Source organism: Rhinoderma darwinii, chromosome 7 (genome assembly GCF_050947455.1).
Source record: "Rhinoderma darwinii isolate aRhiDar2 chromosome 7, aRhiDar2.hap1, whole genome shotgun sequence".
Classification (NCBI taxonomy): Eukaryota; Metazoa; Chordata; class Amphibia; order Anura; family Rhinodermatidae; genus Rhinoderma; species Rhinoderma darwinii.
Window position 1 is genome coordinate 90599496 of NC_134693.1, and position 18350 is coordinate 90617845.

Consider the following 18350-nt stretch of genomic DNA (forward strand, 5'->3'; position numbering starts at 1 on the left):
TTGCACAACTCTGCTGGTTTTGCTTTCAGTACAGATATATGTACACTCGGCACTGTTCCTTCTATGAAACATGTGTTACATGTCAAATGGCTATGATTACGGTTATGTCATGGAATGTCAGTGGTTTGGGCTGACTAGGAAAAGAGCTATGGTTTTTGAACAGGTTAGAAAGTATTCCCAAAATATCCTGTGTATACAGGAAACACATTTGACTCCTGCTAAAATGTGTGTGTTGAATAGACCCTGGGTTCAATGGTCAAGACACTCCTGTATTTTGTCCTACTCCCGCAGGGTATCTATACTTATCCACAAATCCCCTAGGTAGGAGGTGGACACTGTTCAGACAGATGCGGACGGGCAATTTATATTCATACATGCATTCATAAATAATGTCCCATATGTTCTTATGGGGCTATATATTCCTCCACCGGCATCCTTATCTTTAACCCCTTAACGCTCAGCGACGTAATATCAAGTCGCAGGAGTAACGGCCATTTCGGCCATCTTCCCGACACATACTGTGACAGCTGCTGTCTTGTACGCTCCTATAGCGGGGACCGATCGCTGTGTCCCCGCTGATTAACCCCTCAATAGAGATGGCGGCTCTTTAGGGGTTAAGCTACCATCGCCGGCCTGCTACACGATAGCGGCCGGCGATGGTGACTATGGCAACCAGACACCTAACAATGGCGTCCGGCTATGCCATCGACGGAAGCCAAAGTCAGGACCCACTATGCTTGCTGTCAGTGAGTAGCTGACAGCTCTAACATACTGCATTACGCATATAGTGCAGTGTATTAGAATTGCGATCACGGCCTCCTGCCCTCAATTCCCCTAGTGGAACAAAGTAATAAAGTTAAAAAAAAGTTAAAAAAAAGATGTGTAAAAATAAGAAAATAAAGGTTTTAAAAGCAATAAAAGTAAAAATTCCCCTTTTTCCCTGATCAGTCCTTTATTATTAATAAAAATATATAAACAAACTATACATAATTGGTATCGCCGCGTCCGTAACTACAAAATTAGTTATTTATCCCGCGCGGTGAACGCCGTAAAAGAAAATAATAATAAACCGTACCAGAATCACAATTGTTTGGTCACTTCACCGCCCAAAAAAATGGAATAAAAAGAGATCAAAAAGTCGCATTTACCTAAAAACGGTGCTGATCGAAACTACAGTTCGCTACGCAAAAAATAAGTCCTGGCACGGCTTTCTTGATGGAAAAATAAAAAAGTTATGGCTCCTAGAATAAGGTAACACAAAAAGTAAATGATTTACTTACCTGCAAACGCCGATGCTGCTGCAGAATCAACTGAAACCTCTGGTGCCGATGTGTCCTCGCTCGTCTGACACGATGCAGGACCTGTGAGTGACGTCACAGCGTGATCTCTCGAGAACACGGCTGTGTCTGCACTGCCAGAAGCTGGGCGTTCTGAAGAGAAGTGGATGATACTTCTCGTCAGAACGCCCAGCTAGTAAAAGAAGTAAAAACGCCCCGATGTACGCACATAATACACACCCAGTTGTACTTTTACTTTTCAACACGGTCACATAATCGCCGGGTGCCGTTAGTGGCAGGCTGCTGCTGGGTCTTACTAGACCCAGCACAGCCCTATTAGCAGGGGCGTAACTAGGAAAGACTGGGCCCCATAGCAAACTTTTGACTGGGGCCCCCCCTCCCCTGGGTGTCACACAACCCCCCCCCCCTTGTAGATAGTGCCTTTTTTACAGCCCCCCTGTAGATAATGCCATACAGCCCCCATGTAGATAACGCCATACAGCCCCCCTGCAGAGAACGCCATACAGCCCCCCCCTGTAGAGAACGCCATACAGCCCCCCTGTAGGGAACGCCATACAGCCCCCCCTGTAGGGAACGCCATACAGCCCCCCCTGTAGGGAACGCCATACAGCTGCCCCCCTGTAGGGAACGCCATACAGCCACCCCCCCCTGTAGGGAACGCCATACAGCGTCCCCCCTCCCAAAAAAATGCGACCTACAGTGTGTCCTACAAAATACATGTATCCCCTCTCCACAGGATCTCCACAGGACATACACAGGACAGGGGATACATGAGTGATCGCTGGCAGCGATAGGGAGAACGGGGGACTGAAAGTCCCCTGAAGTTCTCCATCACAAACCTCGGACTTCCGGCGTCTGTGTCGGCAGCTCAATAAAAATGAAAGGAGCGCTGGTCACGCATGCGCACAAGCACGACCGGCGCTCCATTCATTTCTACGGAGCTGCCGACACAGACCCTGGAAGTCCGAGGTTTGTGATGGAGAACTTCAGGGGACTTTCAGTCCCCCGTTCTCCCTATCAATGCCAGCGATCACACATGTATCCCCTGTCCTGTGGAGATCCTGTGGAGAGGGGATACATGTCCTGTGGAGAGGGGATACATGTCCTGTGGAGAGGGGATACATGTCCTGTGGAGAGGGGATACATGTCCTGTGGAGAGGGGATACATGTCCTGTGGAGAGGGGATACATGTCCTGTGGAAAGGGGGGGGGATACATGTCCTGTGGAGAGGGGGGGGGGATACATGTCCTGTGGAGAGGGGATACATGTCCTGTGGAGAGGGGATACATGTCCTGTGGAGAGGGGATACATGTCCTGTGGAGAGGGGATACATGTCCTGTGGAGAGGGGATACATGTCCTGTGGAGAGGGGGGGGATACATGTCCTGTGGAGAGGGGGGGGATACATGTCCTGTGGAGAGGGGGGGGATACATGTCCTGTGGAGAGGGGATACATGTCCTGTGGAGAGGGGATACATGTCCTGTGGAGAGGGGATACATGTCCTGTGGAGAGGGGATACATGTCCTGTGGAGAGGGGGATACATGTCCTGTGGAGAGGGGGATACATGTCCTGTGGAGAGGGGGATACATGTCCTGTGGAGAGGGGGATACATGTCCTGTGGAGAGGGGGATACATGTCCTGTGGAGAGGGGGATACATGTCCTGTGGAGAGGGGGATACATGTCCTGTGGAGAGGGGGATACATGTCCTGTGGAGAGGGGGATACATGTCCTGTGGAGAGGGGATACATGTCCTGTGGAGAGGGGATACATGTCCTGTGGAGAGGGGATACATGTCCTGTGGAGAGGGGATACATGTCCTGTGGAGAGGGGATACATGTCCTGTGGAGAGGGGATACATGTCCTGTGGAGAGGGGATACATGTCCTGTGGAGAGGGGGGGATACATGTCCTGTGGAGAGGGGGGGATACATGTCCTGTGGAGAGGGGATACGTGTCCTGTGGAGAGGGGGGGGGATACATGTCCTGTGGAGAGGGGGGGGGATACATGTCCTGTGGAGAGGGGGTACATGTCCTGTGGAGAGGGGATACATGTCCTGTGGAGAGGGGATACATGTCCTGTGGAGAGGGGATACCTGTCCTGTGGAGAGGGGATACATGTCCTGTGGAGAGGGGGGGGATACATGTCCTGTGGAGAGGGGGGGGGGATACATGTCTTTTGCTCTATTTTGAGCCTTCAGGACCAGACACGTTTAGCCATTTTTAGCACGTGTTTGTTAAGTGGCTATAACTTTTTTATTTGTTGGGCTAACGACGTGATTTTTGCGACGTTTTTTCCGTAGACAATGCAGGTTTCATTTTTTATCGTTTTTATACACACCTTTTTTGCTATTTTAGAATTTTTATTCATAAAGTTGGAAAATAATAGTAAAAAAATAAGCTTTTTTACATTTCAGCTATTTTTTTTTTGGTAATAACATAGTTTTACCCTAAAATAGACCTTTTATTTGTGATCGTCATTGTCTACTGTAAATTTTAATATATTACATGTCTATATTAGGGTAATTGGGTCAGCGCTAGTGTTACAACAATGATTGGCGGGGGAAGGTTTTTTTTTTGGGGTGGGTAATTTATGTGTATTTATTATTTACATTTTTTTTGCACTTTACTTTATTATTTTTTTATTACTGTGGTCTGTCCCCCAAAGGTCAAAGAAGACCTTTGGGGAACTTTATATATTTATTTCCTTTCTTTTACACCATGTTTTTCCACTGTAACTGGAGCTGCACAGCAGCCCCAGTTACAGGGGAAATCAGCCCTCTCATAGTGACGATTGTCACTAATAGGGCTGTGCTGGGTCTAGTAAGACCCAGCAGCAGCCTGCCACTAACGGCACCCGGCGATCATGTGACCAGTCACATGATAGGGGAAGGGAGGAATAGAGACAGCGCCGCTGCTGCTGTCTCTATTCCTGTACACAGCGCGCATTCAGCGCTGTGTACAAGTGATCAGAGAAGACAGAAGCAGCGAAAGCTGCTTCTATCCTCTCCTCAGTGTCCCCGGCAGTCACTGACAGCCGGAGACCCGACATTCAGCTGCCCAATCACGCGGGCAGCAAGTTAAAACCCGAGCCGTAGAAAGTCTATGGCTCGGGTTTTAAGGACCCTGACCGCTGGCAGTAAAAACACAGCCAGCGGTCGGGAACCAGTTAATGGCAGAGCGGGGAGATACCTCCCTGCTCTGCCGTAGTGTTCAGTGGCGTCCCGCTGTAGCAGCCATAGCGGCTGCTAGCGGAGCCTCCGGCCATGGTGGGGGCCCGTGCCGGCGGGCGACACGGGCCCCCTCATGCCCCGGGCCCCGTAGCAGCCGCTACTGCTGCTACGGCGGTAGTTACGCCACTGCCTATTAGTGACAATCGTCACTATGAGAGGGCTGATTTCCCCTGTAAATACGGCTGCTGTGCAGCTTCAGTTACAGTGGTAAAACATGGTGTAAAAGAAAGAAAAAAAAATATATAAAGTTCCCCAAAGGTCTTCTTTGACCTTTGGGGGACAGACCATAGTAATAAAAAAAGAATAAAGTAAAGTGCAAAAAAAATGTAAATAATAAATACACATAAAATACCCACCCCAAAAAAAAACCGTTCCCCCCCCCCGCCAATCATTGTTGTAACGCTAGCGCTGACCCAATTACCCTAATATAGACATGTAATATATAAAAATTTACGGTAGAAAATGGCGATCACAAATAAAAGGTCTATTTTAGGGTAAAACTATGTTATTACCAAAAAAAAAATAGCTGAAATGTAAAAAAGCTTATTTTTTTACTATTATTTTGAAACTTTATGAATAAAAATTCTAAAATAGCAAAAAAGGTGTGTATAAAAACGATAAAAAATGAAACCTGCATTGTCCACGGAAAAAACGTTGCAAAAATCACGTAAAAATGGCTAAACGGTGTCTGGTCCTGAAGGCGCAAAATAGAGCAAAAGACATGTATCCCCTATCCACAGGATATCCACAGGACAGGGGATACATGTGTGATCGCTGGCATTGATAGGGAGAACGGGGGACTGAAAGTCCCCTGAAGTTCTCCATCACAAACCTCGGACTTCCGGGGTGTCTGTGTCGGCAGCTCCGTAGAAATGAATGGAGCGCCGGTCGTGCTTGTGCGCATGCGTGACCAGCGCTCCTTTCATTTTTATTGAGCTGCGCAGACGCCGGAAGTCAGAGGTTTGTCATGGAGAAGTTCAGGGGACTTTTAGTCCCCCGTTCTCCCTATCGCTGCCAGCGATCACTCATGTATCCCCTATCCTGTGGAGAGCCTGTGTAGAGGGGATACATGTATTTTGTAGGACACACTGTAGGTCGCATTTTTTTGGGAGGGGGGACGCTGTATGGCGTTCCCTACAGGGGGGGAACGCTGTATGGCGTTCCCTACAGGGGGGGGTGGCTGTATGGCGTTCCCTACAGGGGGGGGGAGCTGTATGGCGTTCCCTACAGGGGGGGGAGCTGTATGGCGTTCCCTACAGGGGGGGGAGCTGTATGGCGTTCCCTACAGGGGGGGGAACGCTGTATGGCGTTCCCTACAGGGGGGGGTGGCTGTATGGCGTTCCCTACAGGGGGGGAGCTGTATGGCGTTCCCTACAGGGGGGGGAGCTGTATGGCGTTCCCTACAGGGGGGGGAGCTGTATGGCGTTCCCTACAGGGGGGGCTGTATGGCGTTCCCTACAGGGGGGCTGTATGGCGTTCCCTACAGGGGGGGCTGTATGGCGTTCTCTACAGGGGGGGCTTTATGGCGTTCTCTGCAGGGGAGCTGTATGGCGTTCTCTGCAGGGGGATGTATGGCGCTATCTACAGAGGGGGGGCTGTATGGCGTTCTCTACAGCGGGGGCTGTATGGCGTTCTCTGCAGGGGAGCTGTATGGCGTTCTCTACAGGGGGATGTATGGCGCTATCTACAGAGGGGGGGCTGTATGGCGTTATCTACAGGGGGGGCTGTAAAAAAAGGCACTATCTACAAGGGGGGGGGGGGTTGTGTGACACCCAGGGGAGGGGGGCCCCAGTCAAAAGTTTGCTATGGGGCCCAGTCTTTACATTACCACCCAGTGGCGTAACTAGGAAAGACATTGGCACAAATGCAGATGGATTTTGAGATCCCAGGGATGCCTTCTATAAATTTTTGCAGATTAGACACACCCTACAGTCTCAATATCCTCCACCAGGAAGGATTATATCTAATTTTCCCCTCATTGGAGTTTTCAAATCGCAAGGTCCTAGAGGATTAATTTCAGCTTTTTACTCCTTCCTCACCCAATCAAAATTGGCGGCTGCTCCATTGGTAGTAGTGGCTAAATGGAAAATTCTTATACCTGAAATAGATCCTGAGATATGGAATGATCTATTGCACTCACATTTATTGGTGTCTCCAGCTGCTAATAACAGAATGACAACTTTTCATTATACATCAAAGTTACTTGACATCAGTTAGGCTCCATAAAATGGGTAGATGCCCTACTACTGAGTGCCACAGATGTGGAACTCCTGGGTCGGATTTCTGGCATATGATATGGGTATGTCCATGGATTCAATCGTCCTGGAAAGATGTCATAGCGCTGCTGAATGGTGTTCTTCAATTTCCAATCTCTGCTACGGCTCTATTATGCTTATTTGGGATTATATCTGAGGATCTATGGTCTAGTCATACTAGAATATTTCTGAGGGAGGTACTGTTTATGGCTTGCAAATCCATAGCTCTCCGATGGATGGGCCCCAGGCCTCCTACACTTTCTCAGTGGAGATCCTTAGTCAATTCCATGCTCTCGTATGCTAGATTGGTTTATAGGCATAGAGGATGTGTGGAGAAATTTACCAAAGTATGGGGTCAATGATGTGAATCGCCACTTACACAATTTACTCCACATACATATGTTGATCTTAGAGATGCCCTTTTCGCATAGAGTGCTAACGTTGAGAGATATGGTTATTTCTATATTCTGCTGCTATCAGTATATAACCTTGTGTATCATATGCTGCCTGATGTTGTACTGATTACTATACCTAATGTTTGCTGTAAAACTTGAAATGTGTACTCATTTTGATTATAATGTAATATTTTTATATTGAATAGTCACTATGCATTTCTGCAAGGTACTGTTAATCTTTAATAAAACGAGTTTAAAAAAAAATAAAAATAAATATGGACAGCTGACACTTCAACAATGTTGACGGGCAGCAACCCATCGCCGCTAATTTCGGCAATTGACCTCTAAAATGCGGCAATCGATTGCGTTTGCCGCATTTAAGGGGTTTGTAGCACATCGGCACCCCCACTATGCTATTGCAGGGGTGCCGGTGGTTGGCGAGGCAACAGGAGCCTAGGCAACTGCCTCCGAGTCTGCCATGTATGAAAGCCTATCAAGTTCCTGTCAGCGTCACAAAAATGAAAAAGTACACATATTTGCCATCACCGCGTTCTTAACAACCCAAACTATGTTGTTATATTTCCCGCAGGATGAATACCGCAAAAAAAAAATATTAAAAACAATAAAACAGGATCGCTATTTTTTGGTCACCACCCTTCTCAAAATATAGAATAAAAAGTGATCGAAGAGTCGCATGTACCCCAAAATAGTATCAATATAAACTACAACCCGTCCTGCAAAACACAAGCCCTTACACAGCTTTTTTTTTTACCGAAAAATAAAAAAGTTATGGCTCTCAGAATATGGGGACACAAAAAATAAATAAAAAAGTGATTTTATTGTGCAGACGCTGCAAAACATTAAAAAAAACTATATACATATGGTATAGCCATGATTGTATTTACCCACAGAATAAAGTAAAATGTCATTTATAGTGTGCAGTGAAAACATTGTCAGAATTGCTTGTTTTTTGTCAACTTGCTTGCCATAAAATGGAATAAAAAGTGATCAAAAAAATAAATAAATAAATCGCATGTACCCCAAAATGGTACCAATGAAAACTACAGATTGTCCCGCAACAAACAAGGCCTCACACAGCTCCATTAGAGGAAAAATAAAAATGTTCTGGCTCTCAGAATATAGCGAGACAAAATGTGCAGGATGTTCCAAAAGCGGATATGATTGGGCACCAGTTATCAGCGCAACACTGGGCACGTATATATGGATTATTTATTTACCGCATTATTATACCCTCTTATTATGCCCTGATGTACTCCGCACTGTTTACATATGCCCCCACATTACAAACTGAAATACCAGTAAAACCCCAAACAGAACTACCACCAAGCTAAATCTGCGCTCTGCAGGCCAAATGGCGCTCCCTCCATTCTGAACCTTACAGCGTGCCTAAACAGCAGTTTGAGGCGCTTCCTGACGTGTCCTTTCTCCTTTACAGTCCTATCTTACCTCCCATCATGGCCAAGGGTATTTACTAGTGTTTACTTTTTACTGTGTTGTTCGAGCCATACATGTGCTCTCTATGCACAGTCTTTGGACTGTATAGCCCCTATATGTTATTTTGTGGCTTTCTTATTTTTAGAGCATATATTTAACATCCCTGACTTAGTATCTCAATCTGGCTGCACTTATTTTGGTGTTCAGGGCCCTCTGCACCCAGCCTGATATCCTTAGTCACTGATGGTTACGTATTATTGCCCTGTTTCCCTTTTTTTGTGATTTATTACTTGTATTAAACTTGGATATGGATATGTTATGATTGGTATTATCTGTCCTCCTGGTTATTCTTGTGAACAGGCACTTTTTAATTGTTATTTTAGTACTGGATGTTGTTTAGGCACCTCTTTTTCTGTGTCTTTTGACATGTGGTTTCACACGTCTGCCTTGTTCCCTCATTTTTTAATTGTGCTTGTTATTTATTGTACTAAAATCTGATTTATATAATTATCCGGGCATTTTAGCCTTCTTTTTGGGATACTATTGTAGGTTTTGCGGTCTGTATATGAAGGGCCCTTATATGTTTTATTTGGATATGTTTTTCTGTAGGTTTTGCAGATACCGTATATGGCATCATCAGACCCGGGAGAACCCGCTTAACATTTTATGAGGCGTTTGTCTTCAGTGGCACAAACTGGGCACAACATATTGTGAACAAAATTTGTATATTAGTGGAAAATTGCACCATCCTCTGTGCATTAACCCGATTTGCGCACCATGACGTAATAGCACGTTGGGGTGCGGAGGGTGATGTATGGAGCGGGTGTAATGCACTGAGCCCGCTCCATACACTGCGGGTGTAAGCTTCTGTATTACAGCCGACACCTGGGACTAACGGACAGGAAGTGCTTTCGTGCTGTTACAGAAGCCTGTAAAAATGAAAATATACTGCAATACATTAGTATTGCAGTGTATTGTACCAGCCATCTAATGATTGCTGGTTCAAGGTCCCTAGGGGGACTAATAAAATGTATAAAAATATATTTTAAAGTTATCAGTAGTGAAAAAGTATTACAAAAAAAACACCTTTTTCCCAATTTTTTCCCCTAAAGTAATGTAAAAAATAAACGTAAATAAACAAAATTGGTATCGCTACGTCCGTAAAAGTCCGAACTATTTAAATATACCATTATTTAACTTGCACAGTGAACACTGTAAAAAATAAGAATTTAAAAACACCAAAATAGCTGTTTTCTGGTCACCTTCGCTCTAAAAAAAATTTTTTATAAAAAGTGATAAAAAAAAAAGTTGGATGAACCAAAAAATTGTTTTGGCTCTTGGAATGTGGTGAAAAAAAAAAATGGTTTTTAAACAAATAGTTTTTTCTTTGTAAAAGTAGTAGAATCTAAAAAAATATATATATATATATATATATATATATATATATATATATATATATATAAATTTGATATCACCGTAATCGTATTGAGTCGCAGAATAAAGTTAAGTTGTCGCCGTAAAAACAAAACCCAAACAGCAATGGAGGAATCACAGTTTTTTCCAATTTCAGCCCCCAAAATAATTTTTAATTTTCTGTTTCCCAGTACATTAAATGGTACTTTAAATGGTGTCAATAGAAACGACAACTTCCCCCACAAAAAATAAGCCCTCACACCACTCTATTGACAGAAAAATAAAAAAAAATTATGGCTCTTGGAAGGCGGAGAGTCAAAAACGAAAATGAAAAAGCAAATAGGGTCCAGTCCTGAAAAGGTTAATTAATTTATAATGAAAAAAAACACATTTATGACTACATGTGGTATTGCCGTACTCGGGAGAAATTGCTTTACAAATGTTGAGGTGCTTTTTCTCCTTTATCCCCAAAATTCTAAATTTTATGGGAAAAAAATATTCATTTTCACGTCCTAATTCCATAAAATTCTGAAAAAAAGCCTGTGCGGTCAAAATGCTAACTATACCACTACATAAATTCCTTGAGGGGTATAGTTTCCAAAATTGTGTAACTTTTGGTGGGTTTCCACTGTTTTAGCACCACAAGACGTCTTCAAACCTGACATGGTGCCCAAAATATATTCTAATAAAAAGGATGCCCCAAAATCCACTAGGTGCTCCTTTGCTTCTGAGGCCTGTCCATTTGCACACTAGGGCCACATGTGGGATATGTCTAAAAACTCCAGAATCTGGACAATAAATCTTCAGTTGCTTCAGAACTGAACTGGTCCCTGAAAGAATAGTCCTGGTACCTTTTCAAATATTTTTGAAAATGTGAGAAATTGCTGCTAAAGTTCTAAGCCTTGTAATGTAGTTTGTAAAAAACGGACATTCAAAAAACTATGCAAACACAGTAGACATAATAACTAGTAAATATTCTGTGTCGTATTACTATCTGTTTTACAAGCAGTTATAATTTTGAAAAATGTACATTTTCTCAAAATGTTGGTGTTTTTTTTACAAATAAATATAGAATTTATCGACCACATTTTTTTCACTAACATTAAATACAATATGTCAAGAAAAAACAATCTCAGAATCGCTTGGATAGGTTAAAGCATTCCAAAGTTGTTACCACAAAGGAACACATCAGATTTGACGTCCACAAGGCCGAAACAGGCTGTGTTCTGAAGGGGTTAAACTGCACCATTTATTGTACCATACAATGCACTAAAAAACAGTAATAAAATTTGTGGGGTGCAATGCATAAAAAAAAATAAAAAAACAAAAACCAACAGCGATACCATTGTTTCTGGGGTTTTGTTTTTACCGTATTTACCGAGTGGGTCAATACGATTACGGCGATAACAAATTTATACATAATATATTTTTTTATTTTTACGAAGAAAAAACGATTTGTTCTAAAAATGTAAAAAAAAAAAAAAAGTGTGTCACAATATTCTGAGAGTGAGAGGCATAACTTTTTTTTTTCCTGTCGAAGCTGTGCGAGGGCCTTATTTTTTTGAGGGGCAAGCTGTTTTCATTGCTACCATTTTATCGTTTTGCTAAACCTACGACTTTTTAATCACTATATTTTTCAACGGCCCGGGCACCTTCCCGTAAGCATATGGGGAGGTACCCGTGGCCTATAGAAGTCTATGGGCCCGTAATTACGGCCCGTGATTACGGCCTGTGATTACGGGCGTTTTTACGTTCGTGTGCATGGGGCCTAAGGATGTAATCTAACTTCTATGAGAAAAGATGAAAATATCATGAAAGAACACAGCAGTTCAGATAAGCAAGACTGCCTCGTTGTCGGCCTCCATGAGCTACTGGTGAGCGATCATGATGGCGCAACCATGCACATTTAGGAGGTGCTGGAACATAAGGCCAACCCGAAATCGCGACCCTCGGCAGGTAGAGTTCAGCACAAAAGGTAGGTATATCGTCCCGGTCTCTAACGAATAATATGGCACCATCTTTACGAACCTGGAGCTGAAATGGATAGCCCCATAAATATGGATCTCCCGTTCTCGCAATATCTTTAACAAAGGGACGCAAGGCTTTGCGTTTATCCAAAGTCATTCTGGATCGATCTGAAAGCAATTGGATCCTTGCACCATCTAGTATAATGTCTCGATGATCCGGCGCCTTGTGCAAAATAGTCTGACGGTGAAGTAATGGATACGGCATAACACAACTGTGGGTTTGTCCGCGTCTGAATTACGGGGACCGAGGGTTCTGTGAGCTCTATTAATTTATAAAGTATTGTCAACCTGCAGGCCCATTAGAGATTTAAACATTTTCTGCAGGGTAGGGATGAGTTGCACGGGGGGAATAGCTTCAGGAATTCCTCTCACCCTAATGTTGTTGCGGCGGTTCCTATTTTCGTGATCTTCTGCTATTGAATGTTGATTCAAAAGGCCCTGTTTGGTAGATCGTTAAGTGGAGAGGACAGCCACATCATCTTCAAATCGCTGAACCTGATCAGTTAAATGAGATAAGCTAGTAGTCAGAGACTGAATCTCCGTCTTATATGAGTTTTCCAAGCGCTGAATGTAAGCCTCCATTATCCATCTTGATAGGCATGGCTGCCAAGTGATGTTTCAAAGCTTGTAGTTCATCCCCTCCCACAGTACGTGGATTAGCAGAGTGTGTCTATGCAGCATGGGATCCAGCGCTCAGTGGGGATGAGGGACTGATGGAGCAGCCGGGGACCGTCAGATTGATCGCTGAAGTATAGCGGCGTCAGGTGAGAACACATTGTCCTGAGGCCCCATCTTGGGGGAACCGCCAGCCACAGCGTGTCAGGAATCTGCGAATTCCTCTGGCTAACGACACTTGCCCAGTGATGAGGAGTCTCAACTGGTTTCTTATACCTCCTCTCTATCAGAGAGGGAGATTAGGCAGAGAAGCAGTGTTTATGAAAGTGCTGGAGCACTGGCAGACACGGAGCTCTCAAGCGGCACGTCCGCTCGGCGTCATGTCCAGGCCCCGTAGAAATTTTCTTTAATTAATTTTTTTCTGTAGCAGAATGTTTTACGAAAGAACGCAACTCAATATTTATTGGCCAGATTCTGCAGTTTTTAGAAATATCCCACACATTGGCCTAGTGTGCTAATAGACTGAAGCACAGGCCTCAGAAGTCCTAGTGGATTTTGGGGCCTTCTTTTTATGAGATTATATTTTAGGCAAAATGTTAGGTTTGAAGAAGTCTTGTGGTGCCAAGAAAAAAAATACCCCATTTTGGAAATTACACCCAAGGATTTCATCTAGGAGTGTAATGAGCATTGTGACCCCCACAGGTGTTTCATAGATTTTTATTAAAATTTGGGTGTGAAAATAAAAAAATGAAAATGTTTCCAATAAGAGGACGTTTTAGCGAATAAAAAAAACAAAACAATTTCTACAAGGAATAAAAAAGAAAAAAGCACCCCAACATTTCTAAAGCAACTTCTCAAGAGAATGTAAATACCCCATATGCGGTCATAAACTGCTGTTTGGACACACGGTAGGGCTCAGAAGGGAAGGAGCGCCATTTGGCTTTTGGAGTGCAGATTTTGCTGGATTGGTTTTTGGGCGCTATGTCGTATCTGCAAAGCCCCTGTGGGACCAAAACAGTGGAAACCTCCCAGAAGTGAATTTTGGAAACTAAACTCCTCAAGGTACTCAACTAGGGTTACAGTGAGAATGTTAACCCCACACGTGATTTACTAAAATTTGTGTACATTCAATGTTGCAGAGTGAAAATGACAATTTTTCCTTAGATATGCCAATATGTGGTGCCCAGGTTGTGCCACCATGAAAAGACAGTTCTCTAATTATCATGCTGTGTTTCCCGGTTTTAGAAACACCCTCCATGTGGCCCTAAACTTTTGCCTGGACGATCGACGGGGCTCAAGAGTGAAAGAGTGCCATGCGAAATTGAGGCCTAATTTGGCAACTTCCAAAGTATTGTTCACAATTGCGGGGCTCTGATGTGAAATAATAAAAGAATGCCCTGAGAAGTGACCCCATTTTGGAAACTGCACACGTCAAGGCATTTATTAAGGGGTGTAGTGACCATTTTCACTCTACAGGACTTTTCCATAAAATGATAGCACTGCGGATGGTGGAGAGTAAAAATTTCAATTTTTCCCTAGATATGCCATTTCGGTGGCAAATATGTAGTGCCCAGCTTGCACCACAGGAGACGCACACTCAAAATTGTTAAAAGGGTTATCCCTGGTTTGGGAACGCAATATATGTGGCAGTAAACTGCTGTTCGGGCACGCTGTAGGGTTCGGAACGGAGGGAGCACTATTTGGCTTTTGGAGCGTGGATATTGGTTGGTAGTGGTTTTGTTTGGAGTTTTACTGGTATTTTAGTTTATAATGTGGGGGCATATGCAAGATGGGCAGAGTACATCAGGGGCATAGTCAGGCTGTAAAATAATGGGGTAAAAAAAAAACCCCCAAAAAACGATATTTGTTGCACTGTGGAGCAATACTTTCTGCACAGACTAGTGTCGAACGGATAGATGGTGTCCTTTCTTATCCCCCTTATGGTACACACTCTACACCTTTGCAGCTTGGGGAATTTTGCTGGGAAGTGTTTTGTCCTGGTATAATGCGGGCACCCTCGCTTTCAGCCGATATGTTTGAGTCCTCCCCTTCATGGTTCACTAATTTTAGGGCCTTGATAAATCGCCGCTTGAAAGAGAAGAAATGTTCCCCTCGGGCCTGCCCAACTGCATATTTTTTCTCCTGAATGGGAGCCTTAACTTATTTTATATTTTCATAGACGTAGTGGTATGAGGGCTTCTTTTTTGCAGGACGAGCTGAAGGTTTTTTTTGTACCATTTTGGGGTACATGCGTAATTTTTAACATTTTTTATCCTTTTTTTTGGGAGGCAAGGTGATGCGTTATAAATTACATATTAACTTTACATTGTGGGTCAGTACGATTCTGGCGATACCAAATTTATAGCACTTTTTTAGGTATTAAAACTTTTTGTACAATAAAATTACTTTTGTAAAAAGAACGTATTTTTTTCTCTCGCCATGTTGTAAAAGCAATAACGTTTACATTTTTTCATCGACAGAGCTGTATGAGGGCTTGTTTTTTGCGATACGAGCTATGGTTTTTATAGGTACCATTTTCAGATACATCTGACTTTTTGGTCACTTTTTATTTACATTTTTGGTAGGGAAAGTGACCAAAAAACAGCAATTCTGGCAATGTTTTTTAGGGGTTCTTTTTTACGGCATTGCGCAGGATAACATAATATTTTTATAGTTTTCGGACACGGCGATACTAAATATGTATGGTTTATTTATTTTTCAATAATAAATGACTTGATAATTGAAAAAGGCCGATTGTTTTTTATTTTATTACTTGAAACTTTTATTTTATTTTTTAAGTTTATTTGTACTTTTTTGACACTTTTTTTTTTAGTCCCACGAGGGGACTTGGAGGTCCAACTGTTTGAATGCTGTTCTAATACATTGCACTATGTAGTGCAATGTATTAGAACTGTCAGTTGTTCACTGACAGCAAGACGATTAGGCTCCGCCTCTGGGCGGGGCTCAATCGGCTACCGTAATGGCAGACCAGGAGGCCATTGTTAGGCTTCCTGTTGCCATAGTCGCGATTGCATGGCAGGGCTGCCGATTTGCTACAAACCACTAAGATGCAGCTATCTATTTAGATCGCTGCATTTAAGGGGTTAATGGCAGGAATCGGAGCGAGCTCCGGTCCCTGCAGTTACAGCAGGGTGTCTGCTGTAACATACAGCGAACACCCACCGCTGATGACGCAGACTCAGCTTCTGAGCTGGAAGCTGAGTCATCTTGCCGTCGGTACCGGAAGCCTTTTAGGCCCCGCCTCCGAGCAGGGCATAGGTGGTTTCCGTAGCTGGCAGACCAGGAGACAATTGCAGCCACCGGCAACCCATTGATCACGTGGCTGGGCTGCCGGCGGCTAAAAAAACCCTCAGATGCTGCAATCTCTATTTTGAGTGCAGCATTTGAGGGCTTAATCGGCCGGATCAGAGGCTAGGCATATATACGGCGGATGTCGGGATGGGGTTAAGATAATGTCATTTACACCTATTTTGTATACCTTAAAAAAAAACATGCGACTGTAAACATAGTTTAAACTGTAAACATAGTTTCATGTAAATGTTAGTTTCCAGGCGGAGTTCCTAAACGTCATGAGCAATCAAACTTTCAGCCAGTCTGTCTCTTCAGTCAGAATACTTCTAATAAAATTTCTGTGTTACATACCAACATTAGCGACATAAAGTTTGTTGTTCACAATTAAAACCACAATAACCATTGCGCCCCCATAAATCTCCTTCTCTAGGGTGTTTAGTCTTTCTACAATCTTCTGGTACTGGCTAGGGAGCTGCTGAAGTACTGCACCCTACAACAAATAGAAAAGAAAATACAGATGAGTGAATGAAAATATTACGATCAAAAAAGGATGTTAACTTATAATCAGTAGGGAGTTTCCATTACATTAAAAATTTAAAAAAAAAAGTTTTAAAAAAAAGTCTTCTTTTGACAGGGGACGGTGGTGCAGAAACGGAGTCTACAACAATGTCTTTTGTCGTCACTGTAGAAATGGCGACACGATTAAGAGTGCTCAAGTCAGCAGCGCTCATTCTCTAAGCAGGAGCTGTTACGAACAGCTCATGTACTAAGAGAAGCTTGCTGAATACATCTGGGATAGTAAAAAAAACTCTGATACCACAGTTTAATCCTTTGATCACGGCATGATCAAAGGGAACTCTCTTTTTTGATCGCGTCACCGGAAACCTGGTGACCCAAATGAAGACTGGGGTAGCCCTCAGCAGTCAGCCCTAGGGAACCGGAAAGGACCCCGGGATTGTCTGTTTTATAAGCCTGCTGTTTGGGCATACTCTGTGTTGCCTAACAGCAGTCTGTGTCATAGTAACACAATGTAATGTATTCACATACAGGAGTATGCGAACACTTAATAAGTAAAATACAAAGTTGTTAGGGCTTGTTCACATCAGCGCTTGCCATCCGTTTCTATTTCCATTTATCTGTTCCTTTAGAGGAACAGATGAACGGAAAGACAAACAGCAAGTATACTTTCCGTTTGCAATACCATTAAATTCAATGATATTTTTTTGTTTCAGTTTGCCTCCGTTCCGCTAAGTAGTTGTTTTTTTCACAGAAAAAAAAGCGTAGTGTTCTGCGCTAATATAACCGGGAAAAAAAACAGAAACCTAGCGGAACGGAGGCAATCAAGCAAACTGAAACCCAAAAAATCTCATTGAAATTAATCATATTGCAAATGGAAACTATTGTTATGGTATAAATATATGTATAATGTATCTGGGGCCCCAAGGAGTGAAATGTTATAAAGGAGAACATGTGTTACAATAGAATGGGTATTTTAGAAAGGTTAAGAGAGGAAATAGTTTGCAGCTGCTTCTGCCGTCCCTTGAAATTGCGAACAGATGGTGGTCAATCACTTGACCAACCCCCCTAAGCATAAAAGGAAACCTAAGGGAATACCTTGTGTTCCACCAATGGGTTTTATGGGAAAGAAGGATGTAAGGATTGAATATGCAGATGACTCATATGTTATGGAATGTTCTTTGTTCTGATGCTATAAAAGCGACCACTACGGTTAAATAAAGTCAGAAGGATTTTTACTTTGAGAAACGTCTCAGTGTATCTGTTGCTTCTCCGAGCTCGCCCCCCCCCACCTGATTTGAACCTGCATGGAGATCAAGGCGTAACGTGACTCAAATTGCGATCACAGAAATTGGCGCCCGAACCAGGGACTTGACCAGAAGGACGGCACCCCACCTAGGGGATCTCCCGGGACTAGAGTGGCGACTCTCCAGACTAAGGAACAGGCAGACCACAGCTGCAGCAAGGTAAGAAGACTTAATTCTTACAAACTCTGCTCTGCACCTTCCTGTCTGGTAGGTCACCTTCCCGGTAGTACTCCTGAGGAATAGAGGGGCCACATGAGGGTATTTTTAGTGTAAAAATCTGGTCAAGTCTATATGTAATCCTACCCTCAGGATAAAGTGCCTGATCTCCATGACAGTATTTGTATGAATGTTGTAGAAACCCAGTTTTGTGTCACAAATGCATTTTAGAATAAGGAAATTGTTTTTGGAAAAAAACTTCCGATAATCCGGCAAATTACCAGAAACATGTGTACATGCTTCAGGTGACTATGGGGATTATGATAGGCTAAATTTTAGCCCGGAAATCGAAAATTTTGTGCAATCTGAT

At 43.3% G+C, this 18350-nt stretch overlaps 1 protein-coding gene across 1 annotated transcript in view; it reads right to left on the minus strand.

The window, feature by feature from the left end:
* Positions 1-18350, minus strand: part of TAB1 (TGF-beta activated kinase 1 (MAP3K7) binding protein 1) — a 130208-nt gene that overhangs the window by 66261 nt on the left and 45597 nt on the right. Inside the window, exon 5 of the mRNA XM_075833660.1 lies at positions 16353-16491. Within this exon, the coding sequence (XP_075689775.1) occupies positions 16353-16491 (139 nt within the window). The remainder of the gene's footprint in view (positions 1-16352; positions 16492-18350) is intronic.